Genomic DNA, 20008 nt, shown 5'->3' on the forward strand with positions numbered 1-20008 from the left:
GAGCATGTCTAAAAGGTGCATTTTTTGCTGGAAAAGGTGATCTCCAAAACCTCAGCATTTATGGAGGTACCGTCTTCTTCCCTCTTCCCCCTTCTCTCAAAACTAGGTGCAGCTACAGCACCAACTCCAATCAACCCCTTCCAAGTGAATCAGCCTCAGCCACTCACTCTAAATCAGATGAGAGCGAGTCCTGTGATGGGAACCAGTCCTTCTTTCAGTGCTGTGCCACCAATAAGCATGGAGCCAATACCTCTGTCTTCCATGGCCCCAGTGCCTGTGGGAATGGCACCGATACCAGCTATGGGCACTGTGGCATCCATAACAAGGATGGGCCAGGGGATGAACGTGAGCATTGCAGGATCAATGACCCAACCTCTTCACAGTACAGGAATCCCGCCGTCAGCATCCCAGTCTACAAATACAACTAACCCTTTTCTCCTATAAAGACCCAATTAAAGGAACTTTCTTTTCATAGTGTTTCCAGGCTGAAGTCTTTACAGCGAAACAAACGTGGCCTGTGTGGACTGAATGGTGTGTAAGAGACTTGGAAGTAGATTTGCAGTTTACAGTTACGATCTTTGAAGAGTTGTCTCTACTTACCAGTTAATCTAAATCTAGTCTTTGCTACAGATGGTACCTTACTTTGGCTTGTTGAGCATTATGTGAAATGTTCAGACTTTTCACCAAAGTTAGATTCTGCCCATTTTGTTACTTCGTTAATCATTTCAATACACTTTCTAGGGAGAACCTGCCATTTTAAACTCCGTTGGCTGTTTTGTAGATGTCAGATGATGTGCTGGATCCTGAAATTACTATTTACCTGCATCTGTCACTTCCTATGCCCATATGATAGACCTGAGATTCAGAGTGCTAGTGAATGTTTTGCACATAACTGTACACAGTTCTAGACTGTTGGTTCACCCATAGTCCTTACTCTTAGAAGAGAATGATTCGGAGGGCCCAGGTGGCTGGTTTTTATGCATTAAACATTGCAACGCAAAATCGCACTGCTTTGGTATCAGAGGTCTGACCGAGAAAGCAAGCTTGTCTCTAAAGGAAAAAGCAGACAAAAAAAAACAAACCCAAGAACATTCGCAAGTTGTCAAGTATAACGTGTGCTGTTGTATGCAGTGTTGAATTTGTACACTACTCTAAGGACTCCTGAGGAACTCTCTGTGAGTGGCATGCTGCACTCGTGCTGAGTGAGTGTCCTGCTCTGTGCTTGTCCAGTACCAGCTTCGTTTGGAAGTTATGTGTATTTTGTTTTTATTTGACTTACAATGTGAGTTGAAAGAAAAAAAAAAATAATAAGAAATACAGTGGGACAACTTTGACTTCAATTTCACCGTGGCAAGCTTTAAAACTAATTCAGGCTTAACCTTGCTATATGCAGTTACTCTTGTATACTTTTGCACATATTTTGTTTAGTACAGTTTCATATTTGAGTTTGCAGAGTTACCTGATAGTCCTTTTTTTGCTAATTTTTATAATGTGGTTCTTATTTAACTGTCTGGTTTTGATAGATTTATCAAGTCTGGCTGAAAAATTAAGATATTGGCAAATGTCATTTTTATGGTTTTAATGCCCTCTTATTTATGGTTTTAGCTCTTCGTTTCTGTAAAGAGAGTTTAAAAGGGAAGATTAACACTAAAATATTTTACTTTTAAATGAAGTATTCATAATGCAGTTCAAAACAAATCCTCGTGACTAATTATTTTTAGATGAATTGAATTTGAACATAACGTGATTTAAGACTACATTAAAAAGAACAAACACTAAAGTCTCCTTTCCCTTGGTTTGTTCCCGGTTTCCGATGACCAGGATGGACAGACGTGTAGCCTTCATGAAGATCAGCAGAGAGAGGCTGTTGTTTTTTTGTTTCTCCTTAAGGTGTTTCAAGTCCTGATGTACAAACGCAGCTCATTAATTGTATGGACTAATTTTTCTTAATGAAAGGTGCGCTCCGTATTAATAACTGGTTCCATTTACTCTTACTCACTGTAAGCTGAACTGTACGTTTTAACCTGCATGTCTGGACTCATCGGCACTAAACCACGCTCAGGTTTCAGTCCGTGTCTCTGGTGCAGACCTGGCTGCTCGGAGTGGCAGCTCTCTGAGCTCTGCTTTCGCAAGCAACGCAAACACGTGCAGAGCGTGTGGAAGTCCCAGTGTTTGCTCCTGCCTTGAGGGCATCTCCGAATGAACTGATGCATCTTGGTGGCCTTTCCCTAATTAGGAGGACAAAAACCAACCCAACAAAACAGAAAGCTGGAAGAGATTGCCAGTATCGTGTCTTGGTGATACCGAGTGGGACAGTCTTAGGGCTGCGTGCTGCAGAGGGAAGGGCTGGCTGATGGTTGTGTCTTGTGGTAGGCAGGGAGGCTGAAAGACTATCAAATCTAGGGTACAATCACAGAGTTTAGCTGTGTAGGTGAGTGTAGCTCTATTAGTAGATGGAATGCTAAACGTGTGGATGTTCCTATGCAGATTGTTCTATCTTGATACTGATCAATTTGCAAGTAGGATTCAGAGTAATTCGTCTGCTCTTGTTTTCATAGAAGAGGAAAAAGAGTGACTGTCCACACCCAGTATGTCTTCTTAAAAAACAAAACAAACAACATTCGTGTTGCCTTTCAGAATAAGGAAAAAGTACTTTACCTTTTTTTTTTGTTGTTGCTGAAGTTATTGAAAGGTTTAGACCAGGAAGGGTGTGATGCTTGCAGATGGGGGAAGTGCTTTCCAATTGATCTGTGGCAAGATTTCTCTCATTATTTTTCCAGTTTAGTCTTATCAACAGTGAAATTGAGGTCTCTTGATGTTTTTCCCTTAGTCAGTCACTTGAACGCATTCGTGACAGCTAGATGGGGCATTATCTATTCAGCCAAGCAGTTCTAATCACAGCCTCTCATTGAACACTAGGTAACTGTTTTCTGAGACCAGATGGGGTTGATAGTATTTAAAATTATAAAGTCATCTGTAGATCACAGTAATGATCTGTCACCATGAATTGATCCAGATGTGACGCTGGTCTGGTGGGGAGCCCTGGCTTAATGAAACTGCTGAATGGCAGATTGTTGCTTTCACCAAACCACTTGTGTAAGAGCAGCACCGCTTTCCCATTGTGTGGAGATTTGTATTGCAGTGGGGCAACGTGGAGCAGTAGTGCCGCTGGGCTGAGGGCTCTGCCCTGCTGCCAGCCCAGCCTGGAGCCGTGGCTCTGCCCCCCTGCCTTGCTGAAGCTTCAGCTGTGTCCAGAAGGGTGAATCCGTTTCCTGATGATTTAACAGCTCAAAATACTCTTTCGCCCTCCCCGCCTCCACCTCTTCCTGCATGGGGGATTTATGTGCATATGATCGTGTCTGCTCTGGCCTGTATCTCCAAATGCATTTCCCTTTTCCCCTTTCTTTTTCTCACTTGCAGATATTAAAAGTGCTTTTGATTATTATTATTATTTTTAAATGTTAGCATCCCAGAATAGCCTTACTGGTCAAATTGACCAAAGATAAAGTGTTAATTATTTTGTAAAAAGAAAAACAACAACAACAAAAATCTTGGCGTAATTGTAAACCCAAAATAAGCTCAGTTATTTATTCAGTTTTATACTATATAGAAACTAACCTACATCGAGAGGACAGGGAAGGAAAACCGTGGTGGGTTGTGGTGTTTACAGTCTTTTTCAAGTCCCGTAGCTAAGACAACTATTGTTCTCCATCTTCCCTTTTGCTGTTACAGTTTCTAACGTGTACTGTATGTATTAATATTGCACAGATCGTGGAGAAAATATATGGTTTATTTTTCACAGCAGAATCTCACAAGACTCACTTCCTTTACAAGTGTTACAATATTTACCAAACCGTTTTCATAATACTGGGAGCCGGCTGCTTTTGATGAATTTGTGCTGACTATTGACATTATTTACTGTATAAATAATTTATCATTTGTACTATTGTATCATAATGTCTGTATCTTTGTGTCATATTTTTTTTTTTTTCCCGAGCGATGTCACGAATGTGATATTTAATAATGCCATCAGAACAGTGGAAAGACGAGGGGGTTTGTAGGTGACTGGTCAGAATTAAAATTGTATTGCTTCTATTCCAGACGTGTTGCTTTTTCCAGACTCTGCGTAGCGTTTGTATCCTGTTCCGAACCTGTTGCTGCTGTGCTTGATTTTAGTTTGCAAGGAAGCTGATGGATTGGTTGAGATGATGAAGGTTTGTGCTAAAAGTCCGAGGCTTTAGGAGAAAGCTGGTGGTTATTGAGAGTGATGCTTCTTGTGTATTGGCAATGTGATTCCTTCGATGAATTTATGGCTTTCCTGGAGCAAGCGTGTTCTTGCTATGAGAAAGGAGGGTTTCTTACAGACCACTTAATTCAGAATCGGTTGAGACCTTACTAACTCAATAAAAATGAAGACTCGTGTTGCAGGTGACTGATTTGCTTCTTTAAACCACATCACCGTTCAAACAGCATTTTTGGAGGACTGATAAGCTGCTTTCTCTGCAGAGGTTCCAGTATTTATGTGGAGACAGAAAGCTGGGGGAGAACTTACTTGTGAAGCCAGTCACTCGTGGAATAAGGGCTGGGCGAACTGTGACAGAGCTGATTTCTGGAGCCCTCACCTCCTGTTTTGCCTCCAAACAAAAGGTTCAGCCTTGCCTTCCTGCAGCCTTGGCTCTGCGCCTTCCATGGGACAGCCCTGTGCTGGGCAGCAGTGAGCTTGCCTCCAGCTGGGAGGTGATTTCAGCTTCTAATTTGAGATGGTTTAAATGGAAGGTACTTCATTATCAGGCTATTTCAAGAGCTGCCTCTCCAGAGCCCCCCCCCCAGTTTTCCTGTAGCTGTGCTTTGCTGTCAGTCAGACTCATCAGCAATCAAATACTTAATTTCTAGTGCTGAAGCTGCAGTGATGTAGAGACCTGGAAGCTGGTGAGGCAGGCGTAGAAAGAAGCATCAGGTCTGTGAATGATTTTGGTTTGGATTTGTGGCACATGGCTTGCTGTGGGTGTTCTGCAAACCCACCGCTTCCGTAATGCTCCAGTTTCCCTGGAGAGCGAGTTCGCCTCCGGTCAGGTCTTTAATTCATTTTGCTTCTGTTTTGGGGCGTGAAAGGAAGAGAAGAGAAACTTGTGTTGCCACAGATGACAGCCAAAATACCTTTTGTTTTTTGTAACTCATTTTTACAGATGGATGTTCTGTGGCTCATGTTCTGCTCCTGTGCAGGGCAGTTCCTCTCTGCCTTGTGTGATATTACTGCTCCTCTGGCCGTTCTCTTCTGAGTGATCAGTGCTGCTTCACTGCTGTTCTCTGGCCTCTTGAAATTGCATGTAGTAAATCTGCTTGCTACAGGAAAGATTTCAGAAAGGTTTAGAATGGAAACTTCTGTGGTGACTTTATAAAACCCTTAAAAAAGAGCTGAGTACTGCAGCCTGTTGCGAGCCAAACGGGCTGTTGGAGAAGGACAGAGCTGATAACGCTGCTGAGAGAGATTATGGCTGTGCCTGTGCTTCCTCTGACCTTGGGCAGGCTGCCTCCTCCCTGCCCCAGGCTTCCTCTTCTGTGAATCATGGTGGTATTTGCCTGCTTTTGAGGAGGAAAAGGGCTATCTGGATGAAGCACTGTCTAGAGATTTGCCCTGTCAGCAGTGCCAAGTATTTCTGCTGAGTGTGTGCACTGCCGCTACCTCTTGTTTGTCCTGGGTTGTGAGTGGTGCAAGCTTTGCTCTTCCGCTCATTTTCAGTGAACTGTGGGGCAGTGCTTGTGGCCGGCTCGTGTGCCGGTTTTGGCAAGATTTCTGCAACTGCCTGCAGTCCACTTTTCTGAGAACCAGACTTGATTTACACAGACCCTCATGCTGAAAACCTCCGCTTTCTAAAACACATGGCTACTGTCTAACTTCCAGGTAATGTCCTCTTTGTATTGTGAATATACGAACATTGATTTTTATAAAGACAGCAGTTGGTTTTGGAGCTCAGGGTTATTTATAACTGAGAGCCAGTGTTATATATGATGGTAGCAATCCTGTCTCTTAGTGTCAATCGATTATACCCTCTAATTGTTGGAGACTTAAGCCTTCAACAATTAGAAATGCCCCCTTTCTATTCCCTTTGGTGCCTTAAACTTCCCTGCTCATTACCTATTAGGGTGGCTAATTGGCAGCCATATGGTGATCAATAGGGGACTGGCAGCCTACCAGTGTAATGCAACCAAGGGATGCAACTTTCATTCATGATTGAACCATGTTTGCTGGTGGAGTTCTCAGAGGCAGAATTGCTGGCTATGGCATGCAGCAATAGATTAAAGCAGTAGTAGAGGTGGAGTTTGTTTTCTCCTGCAGAAATCAATGGTGTCTCTGGTTTTCTGTAAGGATGGGTGGCAAATGGAAGTCAGAGGGGTAGCCAGGCTGAAGGGAGGCAGTTTTGAATTGGTGTAATGATGAATCACCTGGGAGACCTTGGACTGGCTGGTATTATGTTGGGTGCTGGTGTATATACCTTCACCAGCAAGTCTAGCACTAAATGTAGCAATATTCTCTGAGGTGAATTCGGGTACTTAAATATCTTGACCTGAATAGAGGTATAAAAATAGAAGCATTCTGCAGCTAGATGCTTCTGCTAATCTTCCTGCTGAAGGACAAGGGACCAAAATGTTTGCATCCAGTAGGGGCAGTCTCCTGTTCTCACTGTGCCATTGCAGCATGGCCTTGGCTTCAGTGACCAAAAGATGCTTTCTAATGTCTGTGCTCCAAAGATGGTTGTGTATTGGAAAGTTATCATTGCAAACTTTGAGTACAGGGGATGCTCTGGAGCCATCCTGCACAGGCTGTGCTGCTCAGTGCCATCTACCAGTGCTGCTGGGGAAATGGGAAGGGGCTGCAGGGAGGGAGTCTTGGCCCAGGTGGGCCATCCCGGAGCTGCTTTATGCTGGGCTGAAATGCTGCCAGTGATAGGGCTGGGCTGAGTTGGAGCTTAACTCGACTTTCTTTCAATCTGTTTTGTATGTCAGGAGGCTCCTGCTCTGTAACCAGCGCTACTGCAGGGAAAAACATCAGCTTCAATCTGTCTTCAAGGCACTCATTGTCAAGATGGAGATAATTTCTAGCTGCTGTATTAGTGCTGCTGCAAAGTAGCCTCAGCAACCTGAGGACTGAGGCAGCTGGCACCACAGCATGGAGCAGCTCTCCATGGGGGCACGACTCAGCTGTTCTTCATACAGAGCTATTAGCTAATTGTTATGAGGGATCTCTAACATCCTCCTCGGAACTGCCACGAGAGGGCAGGAGCTGATGCTGCTGTTTCTTTTCCTGCCAGGTTTTATAATCTCAAGTCCAGCGTTCAGACTGCATCCTTTGCTGCTTCCTTCCAGGGCTGCTTCCACTGCAGTGGCAGGAAAGCTCTCTCACAACCAAGGACAGTTGGTCTGGCCCTTCTGAGCCCTTTCCATAGAGGTGTTGTTTCCAGGTGAAGTTCAGTCTGTCCCTGCTCTGTGTGGAGCAGCAAGAACCTCCATCCTCTCTGTTGTTTTTGGTATTGTCTGCCTGGCAGGAACACTGTGGGGGCTGTATTGGGATCTGCATATTCACTAAGAATCCCCCACAGCACCATGTTTGCTGTGTTAGATTCCAATAGCTGCTGCGCTGGCACTCCTATCCCCACCACCTGCAGGGTAGCTGGACACAAGTTCCAAATAAGCAGGAAAAAAAACCTCTTTATGTGGAATTAAGAGGTTAATGGCCAATTTCACTGTCTGGGAGAGATTTAAGCGGAACAAAGCAGAGGCTGCAGCGCCAGCTGACAGCTTTGTACCACCATCTGTGTTAGAAGCGGCTGGGAACTCCAGTCCAGGGTTAGAGAAGGGAGAACGATTAAGTAGTAAATGAGTAGGGTGGGAACAGCTGCCTGGAGCATGGAGGAAAGGAAATTACTTCAGGTCTCCACTAGAACAACTTTTTCTTCTTTCTTTTTTTTCCCTGGGTTTCGGCTGTTCTCAAAGCATGGATTCTTTACCCTTTCATATATTAACAGCAACTGCAGTGAACGCTTACAGATCATAAATCCCTTCCTTATTAACGTCAGCCACAGCATCACGTCTTCTTTCGTCGTGAGAGAATCTCTCCAGCGTGAAACAGCTGCAAACCCTCTGCCATGTCTCTGAGTACCAGAGCTGTTAAACTGAGACGGTTGTCCAGAAAAATCATAAAGGCAGCAGCAAACAAGCCTGTCTCAGGGAGAAGAACATGTTTATTAGATAGATCCACAGTCGTCTTTCTGAAGAAACAGATGGTATTGAACTTGGAAGCTGTTATTGAAAACATCCCCCCCAGCACGTGCCATTGCATAAGGAGCAGACTGTGTCAGACTGAAGAGTTCCTACAGCAAAGTGTCCATGCACTAAACATGTTCTAAGACCTTTCAGGAGATGTTTGAGGTTCTTAAACACGCTCAGAATGCTAATGAATCAAAAGAAGGAAAGGGAAAAAACAAGAGAGCAGACAAAATGCCTTAATAACACATAGTGGTGTGGGAGCAGCTTGGAGCTGTGCAGCATTAGCCATAATTATTGCTTGGTATTACTCTAAGCAATGCTTTTCACTGTGGCTCCATCTATTTAGTTTTTAACCATCTTTCTGAAGATGCTTTTGATCAGGCTCAGTGTGGTAAGCACTTCACATATCAAACAGTGCTTCAGATGCAGGTAAATTCACTGTATCCCTCTGGGCACGCAGTTTGGATTTCATCTGGTTTTAACTGTATTATTTCATGTGTAGAATCAGAGCTGTGCTCCGATTGGAATGGGGGCGGCTCACTGTGCTCAAGGGAGAGGAGAGATTTAAGCAGTGGTAGCTGTTAATGTGGGTTCCAGGTCTTTCACATGCAGCTATTTATCCTGCTACTGTTGATAACCGCTTCCAGAATACTTTAAAAGGAAACAAAATTCCTCACATCTCTTCTGAGCCAGCAGGAAATACTTACTAATATTGATTCCAACGTGACTCAACTGAGAGATTACAACAGTTGCCAAAACAACTGGTAGATCCCCTTACTGGAAGCATAAAACCAACAACAACACGCCAGCATAAAAGCAAAGAGATGAAAAAGATCCATAATCGCCTTTGGAGAAGCATTTCTCCATATTACAAAATATGCAGTAAGATCCCACTGCTCATGTTCTCATTTTAGAAATTATATTTATTTGGTGATGCTGCACGGTGTGAAACAACCACATCGGACTGGCTGATTTACTTGGAGGCTCTGGAGCTTCACACTGCGTCTCTTTATCCCTACAGTTTCGAGGTGCTGCTGGTTCACTTACAGGGTGATGTCAGTGTGAGCCCTTCTCACAGTTATCTCCTGATATGTGCATTCAATACACAGGATGTTACATGTCCACACATAAATATGAAGATGACTAAGCAATCAATCAGTCATTTTATCACATTATATACGCTTATGCTGTTCTTATAGGTACAATTGATACCTTGGATGATTCAGGACTTAGAAACAGCCGTGCTGGCACAAACAAAACCCCTTGGCAGCAGACAGAGAGAAACACATACATTTAGACAGCAGGGTTTGTTCAGCCCAAAGAAAAGCACTAACAGTAGCTCATAGGAGGATTCAGTGCAAGGCTGTGCTGAGGTGTCAAAAGAGAAGCTGTTCAGACTGAGGACCAGCCTTGTGTCCTCACACTGAAGGCATCTGAGAATGGCTTCAGAGCTTCTGTCACACACTATAATGCGATGGGAAGTACAGCAATAACAGCAGTCTTTGGTACACTGTGATACTTCATACAATTTGCCTGTCACAGTATAGTCTGACAAAATATAACTTGATTGTTGATGGGTTCTTGATTGAAGTTCATGTTCTTTTATGGCCCAGTACTCGATGGTTCTGGAGGCACACAGTTGTTCAGACCAGGTTTGGCTTAGATTCCATCAAACCCATAACAGTCCACTATCAGGTATCACACTGATCTTACAGTGACAGTGGAGCATCTTGATGTCACATTGCTCCTCCCAGCGATCCTGTGAACTTGGGGAGACTCATGAAGAATAGCACAGATGTACCAGAAGTACCAAGGGGGAGGTCTGCCCTCCATGGCAAGATAAAAGTGATGTTCCTGTCCTGGGTCAACACTTTGGCTTACATTGGGGCATGTAATATCTGAGGCTGCAGAACTATATCAGAGACTGAAGGGAGGAGGAGGGGGGCTGTCCTTGATTTGCCACAGGGACATGATTAAGGTCCCCTTAGTGATGAAAACCAGTGTTAGCCTGCAGCTGCTGTGGTCATGTACCTATTACCAGGGGGACTACTGACCCCCCAGTCTTCAATAATCTACCTCAGGAGCAAGCAGGTCCTACTTGTACCTTCCAAGGCCATTCTGTTCTATGGGTACCAGGTTCTAGATTTTCAGGGGCAGGGAGCAGATCATTTTCATTGCCAATTAGGGGTCTTATATCCCTGTAATTTGGATCCTAAGCAAGGAGACCCATGTCATCTGTATTATCTTCAGGGCACTGGCTCTGCCATCTCTAGGCCTTTCACTCAGGTTCTGCAGGGTTTCATAGAGTCTTTTTATCCATCCCTGCAGGGACTGAGAGTCTGTCTTCAGCACAGCCTTAAGAAGCCCCATCAGATTACAGTGCAGGTGGAATCGCCATTCAGCATTGCTGTCTTCTGCCCAGCGTTGTACCATTCTGCCAATAAAATGAGTCTCTTAGTCACATTAACTGACTTGAGGCATCCTGTAGACATCCATCAACTTGGTGAGCGCCTTGATTGTATGCATCTGGTTCAGTTTTGGTTCTGGGTAGGCCTGCATTAGCCCACTTGCTTTGTCAACTCAGGTCAGGGCATATCTCTGCCCCTCAGAGCACGTAAGCCTTACTGGTTGGGAGGGGTTTGTTGTAGTATGAGGTCCCTATTTCCTGCTGAAATCTTAACCAGGTCTGGGCTCTCAAATGCATGATGGGCCTTAATTTCAGAGGGGAAGTTCTACTTGAAAGTGAAGCAGTTTGCTCCGTCAAAGACATAATTTTATTCTCCACTTGCCTAGTACAGCCTTTAAAGAGCTTATTTTCATCTTCCACTCCTTCCTCAGAGGATTGATCTGCATTAATAGTAGCAGTGATCATGCTATAGCAGATGCTGCTACTGCTCTTCCCTAAGTCAAAAAATTTTATTCCAGTTTATTCAGAAAGTCACATTTTTGAACGGGACTTAATAATGTCACCATTGTCCCTTTGAGGCCCCCATTCCCCAATAATCCATGCAGCACTGAGCCATGGGGAACCCAGGAATCCTGGAGTTTCCCCTTGTATTTCCTCTTTTTGCTCTATTAGTGGCTCCAGTGACCACCCAATGCGCCACTGTTCTTAGGTAATCCATCCTAAACATGCATCTGCCTGGTTCACCAAGTGTAGCACTATAATGTGACAGAAAGTACAGCAAAAACATCCAAGCAGCAAAGCTTTTGACTACAGCAAACAAAAACAAACCCAAATACAGCAGCAAAGGATGCAGAAACAATAGAAAAAAGCTGCTTACCTTCAGAAGGCCTCAGGTAGGCAGGCATCTCAGTAAGATACCCTCACCTCCTCTGCTAACCCTTAAATGAGGTCTGGGAAGGGGTAGATCCTGGTTCCACCCCTTCCAGTCACTCAGGGGTATTGCATACACCTGAGCTCCCATGGGTTGTCCCCGCCTTCTCACCAGGTGTTCAATCACTGCTTCGGGTTATAACTTAACATTTCTGCTACACACATCAATAATAAATAACATGATTTGGGTCATTTATTTAGGTTATGCAGTGGGAAAACCTAGTTACAACAAATGTGAACATTATCTGTGTAAACAGCTTCCTCACACTCTTGTTCTCTCTTCATTGAATCCATACTGTCACAACAGTGTGTGATCTGAATGATTATCAGCAGGCATGAATTTAACAGCACAATCTCTCTAACACTTCTAAAATAAGCTGCTGTCCCTTTTCCCCCCCTCCTGCAACTTGATGAAGAAATAGAAGCTGGAAATGAGAGGCATCACCTTGTTCTTAAGTACAAAAGCCCAGGTTGCTCCATGAAAACCATGAAGGGTTTCTTTCTGCAGTGCACAAACTATTTCATTTAGATGCACAAACTGAGCACTAGGTGGGATTATGAAGATGCAGAGAGAAGTGTGTGGCACAGAGAAAGGCCTGTGTGTCTCACTGGAACATTTCCATCCTGCCTCCTGTTTTGGAAGATTAAATAACTTCAATAATTTCCCACTTCTACCACAACATTATTAATAAAAAGAACTGGGATTGCACTGACATTTTAAACAAAGGAAAATTAGCACAACCACAAACCTTCCTATTCCCGAAGTATAAAAAGAGTGTAAAAAAGGTTGTTACAAAAATACCTTGCAGGTCTTCTTTTTTGATAGTCTGATATTATGCATAAAAAACAGATCTGACAGCATTAATTAATATGAGTTTTCAACCTGTATCCTTCTGAAAGAATCATATTCCAGGTAATTACTCCAAAGTCTTTAGAATGAAGGTCTCAGGTAAAATGTTCTCAGTTGAGTCAGATACTCATTGTCCATGTGAAGGAGAAACCCCAGCAATCCCTGGTGCTTAATTTCTGCGTGTACCTTTGACCATCTCACTTCTGAGCTCAATACTTACGAATCCTTTCTGTATCTGGCACCAGAGAGGGGTTCTGCATGTCGCTTGGGCTCACATCATAGCCCAGCTTCTTCATATCTTTAGTCACGATGTTGAAGGAAATGGTGACAAAGCCTTGAGATCTGACCCTCGTTACTAGGAGAAAGAAGATGTGAATAACATTGGTTCAGAGCAAATTTTGACTCATTGTTGAATTCAGTAACAGGGCAGGACTGCTTTTCTAAGAGGAGAAGCAGATGGCCAAGCTGTGGCCTGTTGTCATGCGAAGGTTACAGCAGGAGCTCCTGCAGAATTACCTTCTCTTCCTTCTCCTCGTGCCACCACTTTCGGGTCAGTAAATTCTGGACGTCTCCCCGTGAACCAACTTGAAGAGAAAAGAAACAATTGGAGACAGCCAGTAAAATAATTCAGGTACTGCTGGGCTTTGTTTTTCAAAGCAACCATTTTAAATTGAGAGGATGAAAACCCAACAAATGAGACAGGCACTGAGTTTAAGTAAACGCTTCAGTAAACTCAGACAACTGAAAATGTGACTTTACTTACGGAGCTCCAAACTGGTTGTGATGGAAGGAATCTACACAGACTCATCAGTGAGCAGCTGGGCAGACGTTTGTGAATAACAGCAAGAACATCTTTAAAACTAAGCAGCCTTCAATTATTACCTTGTAAACTTCTGCAGCTTGGACGTGGACTCCGGAACAAACATTGCAATGGTTCTTTTGTGCCTAAAACAATTCAGACCCATCAGAGCACTGAACATAGAAATACTTCTATGAGAAGTGTTTGCTTGCATAAAGAAGAGCATAACTGAGTCAGTTTCCAGGGGAGAGGATGAAAGCTTAGTGCTGAGAGTAATGGGGGTAGAGCAAACACATTGCTCTTGAGAGAGAGCAAACCCACTGCATTTGTGGGCTGACTTTGGGCAGTTCTGGCTTTAAAGAGTACCAAAATCCTAAAGGATCGCCGAAAGTTACTGGATAACATGGGACGACTGCTAGAAATGCTGTGTCCCTTCTGCAAACAAACAGGACACAATAAGCAGATCCAGGGCTGCTTTTGCCTCTGGAATTATTCGGTACCTTGGAAACTAACCCGTATTTCAGGGTTGTCACCTCACCTTCCCGGTGTGAAGGGGATGTGAACGGCTCCATAACCTCTGACCACATCACTGCCAAAGAAATCAGGTCCGTAGACACTCACTACGATCTGCGGCCCTGCAAAAGACACGGCTATGAGCCAGGCCCCTCACACACAAACCGCCCCCCACCCCCCAGCACCCACAGCCGGCCGGGTTGGTGCTCTTGAAGGTGATATCGATGGGGAAGTTCCAGACGAAGCTGGTGGGTGCCACGTCGCTCCTTGATGCGATCTGTGAGATTCCCTCCTCCAGGCCCTGCGGGGACACAGCGCCGTGAGCCCGGTGTGAGCTCGGTGTGAGCCCGGTGTGAGCCCGGTGTGAGCTCGGTGTGAGCCCGGTGTGAGCCCGGTGTGAGCTCGGTGTGAGCCCGATGTGAGCTCGGTGTGAGCCCGGTGTGAGCTCGGTGTGAGCCCGATGTGAGCTCGGTGTGAGCTCGGTGTGAGCTCGGTGTGAGCCCGGTGTGAGCTCGGTGTGAGCCCGGTGTGAGCCCGGTGTGAGCTCGGTGTGAGCCCGGTGTGAGCCCGGTGTGAGCTCGGTGTGAGCTCGGTGTGAGCCCGGTGTGAGCCCGGTGTGAGCTCGGTGTGAGCTCGGTGTGAGCCCGGTGTGAGCTCGGTGTGAGCTCGGTGTGAGCCCGGTGTGAGCTCGGTGTGAGCCCGGTGTGAGCTCGGTGTGAGCTCGGTGTGAGCCCGGTGTGAGCTCGGTGTGAGCCCGGTGTGAGCCCGGTGTGAGCTCGGTGTGAGCCCGGTGTGAGCCCGGTGTGAGCTCGGTGTGAGCTCAGTGTGAGCTCGGTGTGAGCTCGGTGTGAGCCCGGTGTGAGCTCGGTGTGAGCCCGGTGTGAGCCCGGTGTGAGCTCGGTGTGAGCTCAGTGTGAGCTCGGTGTGAGCTCGGTGTGAGCCCGGTGTGAGCCCGGTGTGAGCTCGGTGTGAGCCCGGTGTGAGCCCGGTGTGAGCTCGGTGTGAGCCCGGTGCTGCCGGGGGCACAAAACGAGGCCTCACCGCTGCGGGAACCCAGTCCTGGCCGTAGACGAAGCAGAACTTGCAGTAGAGGTCGTCGAACCCAGGGAACTGCAATGGAGAGGCTGTTAACGGGGCCGGGCCCGGCCCACACGGCACAGACCGGAGATGGGTTACGGGACCGAGGACCGAACAAGGCCTCACCTGCCCGCTCTCGATCTGCCCGTTGACGGCCACCATGAAGACGCTGGGGCTGCTGGCGGCCGCCATCTTGCCGGTGGCCGTTGCCATGAGGACGGACGGAGCGGCGGAAGGGACAAACTATGCGGGGAGGGGCCTCGGAGACCCCCCCCCCCCCAAATTCGGGCGGCTCTTTCTAAAGAGCACGGGAAATGGCCGCTAGGTGATGCTGCAATGCAAGGAGATCGAGACTGGGCTGTTAGGGGGGAGCAAAGCTTCGGGTCGGGGGTCTCTGAGGCGCCCACCCCTCGTTATGTTGGGTAATTAATGGTGCTTTTCCAGAATCCCCCATTAAACCAATGGGAAGGAATAACTGCAATAATCCCCCCCTGGCTGCTGATTGCACAGAGCAGGCAGGTCCCTGGGGATGCTCACAAAGTCAAGCCAGGCTTCCAGTTTATACAGTTTAATACATGTGAAACAAGATACATTTCCTTTCGAGTAATGAATGCATAAACAACAGAAGATATACGTGGATGCATAAATATGAGGCGGCATGGAACGAACCAAAGGAGAACGGTTGCTTTAGTTCTTTCTGTTGGTTGGTTGATAGTTTTTCCCCTCCCCAATGTGTCTTTTTGCTGCTGGTGTTGCAGTGCTGGGGCTGATGATGCTCATGGTGTCAGTGCTCTGTGGTGAAGCTGATCCGAGCAGAGGGTCTGGCTGAGGAGTGGGGAAGGAGCAGGGAATGGAGGCTACGAATGGAAAATCAACCCCCAAAACTAAATAAATGTATATTAAAATATATTAAAACGGTGTTCACTTGAACTTAAAAGGCTCTGGAATGTGGTGGAGGAACGTCTATGTGGGTGTGGGTTCAGGTTGGATATTAGGAATAATTCCTCCTCTGAGATAGCGCTGATGCTGGCAGTGCTGCCCAGGGATGGGTTCACCACCCTGGGGGTGTTCAGAACAACAGGGGGACGTGGTTTGGTGTCACAGTGGGATGGGGTTGGGTTGGGGATCCGAGGGGCCTTTCCCAGCCTCACTGGAGCTGATTACCACTCTAAGAATGGAAGGGGTTATGGCCACCATTGCGACCTCACAGCCAGGAGGAGAACAGATCCCAGCCTGCTCACATGGACCGCCACCAACAGCTCTTTGCACCTCGACGTACTGCACCAACAACCTACTTCAAACTGCAGGCAACAAAATACATGTCTTAAATAATTCACTATTTATTCTGTGAATCTCTTCAGATTGAAATTTTTCCCTTTTATTGTTTCGCCTCTGTTTGTTGTTTGTTTGTGCAATGTGGGACACCTCGTTTGTGCGCGGTACTTCAGATTATTGCAGCGTTTAACCTGAATTTCTGTTAAAAAAGGAGGAAGAAAAAGAAAACGAGCGAAAGGATCATTGTACAGACGAGAAGAATGAATAACTTATTATTGCACTGGCTACAATTCAGTAGTGATTTGGTTCCTTGCTGTTGGTTAGGACACAACCTCTAAAGTACAAAGGGAAAATGAGAGGGGCGGCGGAAGGAGGAGCTGTGGGCTGATGGTGGCGGTATAGGGGGAAAGGAGAGCAAAGGAAGAGCAGAAACATTTGGACAATGAAGGGCTGTAAGAATCAGTTCCACATAAAACCCAAAGAAACACCACCCGGTCGCGGAGTCACACGTAATGCAAAAAACCAGTATTGTTTCTCTATAAAAATATGTGCATTATGAAGAAGAAGAAGAAGTTTTTTGTGAGTATTTTTTCTTGTTTTTTTTTTTTTCTTTTTTTTTCTATTTTTTTTTTCTCTTTTCTCCTCGTTTTGTATCTCACAAGTACATCGTTTCTATGTATATAATTGCTGATATACAGACAACGTACAGCTCCCATTCCCCAGGGCGCTCCCACGGCGTGTGACGTCTCTAAAAGTGCCTTGTAAAAAGTTGAGCATCTTTAAAAACAAAACAACAACAACAAAACAACAACAACAAAAAGAGCCCCCTTACCCCCCACCCCAACGACAAAGAGAACCCTCAGCCCCCATCCGCCTCCACCCGGATCAATGTGACCGAGGGCGCAGAGGACTGAGAACACCCCCCCCCCCCCGACCACATCCACTTTGCCCCCTCTGAACCCCCACCCTGAAACCCGGCACCGTTTCATCCGTTTGTTTGGTTTCTTCTTAAATAATAATAATAATAATTAATAATAATAATATTTTTCTTCTTTTTTCTTTTTTTTTTAATGTTTTTTGTTTTTGTTTTTGTTTTTTTGCAAACCTCCACAGCGCTTAAGAAGAAGGGACTGCTTGAAAGGGAAAAACCAGAGTGTGGCCACGCGGCCGCGCAGCCCCTTCGGTGTCCAACCCCATGTCGGTGTCAAGCCCTTGAGACCCCCCGCACCCCCCTCCCAGACAGCTATACGGGCTCGTCGATGTCTTCTTCTGTCGCAACAGTCACCAAGTCCTGCATCCGGACGGGGCTCTTGGCCACACTGAGCAGCTCTTTGCTTTTCTCACTGTTGCTCCGTTGAGTTTTTAAAGGCTCCGGCTTTCTCAGTTCGCAGTCCGGTGTGGATCGCCCACTGTCCAGCAGATCCGAGAGGCTGCTCAGGGAGCCGCCATCTGACTGCTCGAAGGAGAAGCCGGGGATGGCCAAGTGCTGTGCACGGCGCTCTGCTTTGCAGCCCGGCTCCCCTGGCTGCGCCTCCGCCGGCTCCAGGGGCTCTCGATATGCTGGGAACTCGCAGGATGGGGTCCTGCGGCGCAGCATGCTGTTCTCAGAGGGTTTGGTGCGTGAGGCCGCCCCGCCATCATCCTCCATGGGAGGATCTATAGAAATACAGGGCGGGCTCATCTTCTTCTTCCTCCTGGCTCCATGGATGTACTCGGACTCCGGTTGGATGTGGGCAGGGGAGCGCGGCTTTTCCTCGGTGCGCTCCTCGAAGCCACAGTCCCCATCGCGGACGGAGGGGCAGATCTCGATGGAGTGTCGCCTTTGGTCATCCGCCCAGCTGGGCTTGGTGAGGAAGCCCTTTGTATCAATGCTGTAAAACTTCTTCAAGTCCCTCTCCTTGCCGCTGCCTGCCACCAGGCTGCTTGTGCTGCAATTCTTCAGGGGCACCGGCGATGTGGCCGGCGAGACGAATGGTGATGTGGAGCAGCTCCCAGCCTCCGAGTGCTCCCCCCAGTCTTTGGCTGAGCTGTTAATGTGGCGAACCTCCTCGTCAGCCAAGTCGGAGGGCTCCAGGAGGCAGCCCTGGGGGGTTGGGGGGCTCTCAGTGGGACTGGGGACCCCGCGCTGGCTGCAGGGGTGTTTCTGAGTCAGTGATGGGTGCCGGTGTGGGGAGGTTGGTGGGGAGCGCGGAGGGGAGGCTGGCAGGGAGGAGGCTGCAGGGTGGAGAGGGCTGGGGGTGAGGGTGTGCTGAGGGTGCTTTGGTGATGGTGGCATCTCTCCATGCTCTGCTTGCAGGTTGTCCTTGGGGTCTAGAGTGTGTCCATCCACCGAGTCCTTCCGAACGGCCTCCTGGAATCAGAGAATCAAGAAGGTTGGAAAAGATCTCTAGGATCACCAAGTTCAACCCCAACCCATTGCCACAGTGACAGAAAATCACAACCCTCAGTGCCACATCACTATGAGTCTTGAACACCTCCAGGGACGGTGAATGTACCACCTCCCTGGGCAGCCTGTGCCGAAGCATCACCACTCTTTCAGAGAAGAAGCAGTTTCTAATACCTGATACTGAACCTGCACTGGAAGTGGAGAAGAGAGATGGAGATGAGAAGAACCTGTGGGTCGGCTGGGTGGCACTGCACGTGGCAGAGAAGTTGGTGGGTGTATGCATCCCTCACTGTGCTGCTGTGCCAGCTGCCATCAAACCATGGCTGTACAAGAGGACGTTGTGCAACCAGCCCACAGCAGGAGATGGAGCTAGAAGGGTGTTAGGGTCCATTCCAACCCAACTGTTCTATGGTTCTGTGATTTCATGGCAACAGAACCAGAAACATTCTGCTCTAAGCAGCAAGGTGACTACAGGGGTTTACCTCTGCAGGCTCTTGGCCTCTTACCTGCCGGCAAAGCAGCTTGCTGAGAGCAGGAGACCGAGGGACGACGTGTGGGGGAAGGACCTTCCAGCGGTGCCAGCCCTCGCGGCCGGGGGAGCGCATGGCCACGTGGAGGGACTCCGGGGGGACCCTCAAGGAGCACGTCCCCACAGGCTGCGAGCGGATGGAGGTGATGGACCCTGGGAAACAGAGAGGGGACAGTCACTGCTGCAGCACCTGTAGGCTCCAGTGTAAATGCTGAAGCATCTGCGTTACATGTGGCTCTGCCTCCTCCAGGATATTGCCCATTATAAACTTGATACTCATAGCTTCTGTTTTCTGTTTCAGGTTACAGAAACCTTCTCTTACAACACCCTGCCCTGGTTATCCCAGGAGGGGACAACACTGACATGCACAGGACAGAACTCCCATTTCTTACCACTCATGCACTCACCACTGCCTGACTCGAGGCAGACCTTGGCTGGCTCCCATTACTGGCACAGGGGCTGCACCCTGAGCTCAATACCAGGCAGGGATTGCTCTCCTCCTGAATGCTCCGAGCCCCCTGGCTGCACCTAAAGGTAAACCCTCCTTACCAAACCCCTTCGTAGTGCTGCTTTACTGCGGCTCTGCTTTGTTTGAAAGGTCTTTGGTTTTTTATTTTCTATATTTCTGGCTGCAGGATTTACAGCTCTCATTAGCTTGAAACCCAGCGTCTGTTCCTACACTGCTGCTCCATGTTAAAAACACGGCTATCCGTCACTTCAAGAGATCTCACCCAGAGGTCAGGGAACTTGAACCAACAGCAAAAGCCATCCAGACAGTTTACAAACGCATTTCAGAAAGAGATTTGTTGTTGGGAAGAAAGAAAAGCTGTTGTTTAATCACTTTTCTTATGGAGCTTTTCCCCAGAACAGCACGGAAGCAGCAGAGCTTCCCCCTCCCCCAGCTCACCCCACTTCTCCCTCTTTTGTTTCTGTGCTCTCCTATGGGCAGAGTTTCAGCCTTGAGTTGTGCTATTCAC

At 47.2% G+C, this 20008-nt stretch overlaps 3 protein-coding genes across 25 annotated transcripts in view; 1 reads left to right on the top strand and 2 right to left on the bottom strand.

The window, feature by feature from the left end:
• The window catches only part of EPN2 (epsin 2), a 39244-nt gene extending 35149 nt beyond the window's left edge, over nucleotides 1-4095 (top strand). For 15 of the 16 annotated variants that reach the window (XR_014933823.1, XM_085513934.1, XM_085513937.1 and 12 more), the window contains one exon: nucleotides 107-4095. Coding sequence is in view for 14 of the 16 variants with exons in the window: in XM_085513934.1 (XP_085370060.1) it covers nucleotides 107-444 (338 nt within the window). In the remaining 2 variants the exon portion in view is untranslated. The remainder of the gene's footprint in view (nucleotides 1-106) is intronic. The other variant, XR_014933822.1, reaches the window with a different exon arrangement.
• Nucleotides 3552-15185, bottom strand: B9D1 (B9 domain containing 1). Of its 5 annotated transcripts, XM_085513954.1 has the most exons (9): nucleotides 14968-15181; nucleotides 14806-14874; nucleotides 13954-14065; nucleotides 13790-13886; nucleotides 13335-13397; nucleotides 12969-13036; nucleotides 12673-12807; nucleotides 8045-8217; nucleotides 3552-5343 (listed from the first exon to the last, which is right to left on the bottom strand). In XM_085513954.1, exons 1-8 carry the CDS (start codon nucleotides 15052-15054, stop codon nucleotides 8084-8086), a joined length of 765 nt encoding a protein of 254 aa, XP_085370080.1. In that variant the 5' UTR covers nucleotides 15055-15181; the 3' UTR covers nucleotides 3552-5343; nucleotides 8045-8083. The 5 variants fall into 5 exon arrangements, with proteins under 5 accessions (XP_085370080.1, XP_015732244.2, XP_032303570.1 ...); XM_015876758.3 differs by lacking the exon at nucleotides 8045-8217 and having other exon boundaries at nucleotides 4661-5343; nucleotides 14968-15185; XM_032447679.2 differs by lacking the exons at nucleotides 3552-5343; nucleotides 8045-8217 and adding an exon at nucleotides 8223-10699 and having other exon boundaries at nucleotides 14968-15178.
• Nucleotides 15186-15393: 208 nt separating this feature from the next.
• CACNA1H (calcium voltage-gated channel subunit alpha1 H) overlaps nucleotides 15394-20008 on the bottom strand; it is a 194335-nt gene continuing 189720 nt past the window's right edge. For all 4 annotated transcript variants that reach the window (XM_085513923.1, XM_085513921.1, XM_085513922.1 and 1 more), the window contains 2 exons: nucleotides 19009-19184; nucleotides 15394-18466 (listed from right to left, as the gene is read on the bottom strand). In XM_085513923.1, coding sequence (XP_085370049.1) covers nucleotides 17360-18466; nucleotides 19009-19184 — 1283 coding nt within the window. In that variant the 3' untranslated portion in view covers nucleotides 15394-17359. The remainder of the gene's footprint in view (nucleotides 18467-19008; nucleotides 19185-20008) is intronic.

Source organism: Coturnix japonica, chromosome 13 (genome assembly GCF_054131305.1).
Source record: "Coturnix japonica strain WE chromosome 13, WE-NBRP24, whole genome shotgun sequence".
Taxonomy (NCBI): Eukaryota; Metazoa; Chordata; class Aves; order Galliformes; family Phasianidae; genus Coturnix; species Coturnix japonica.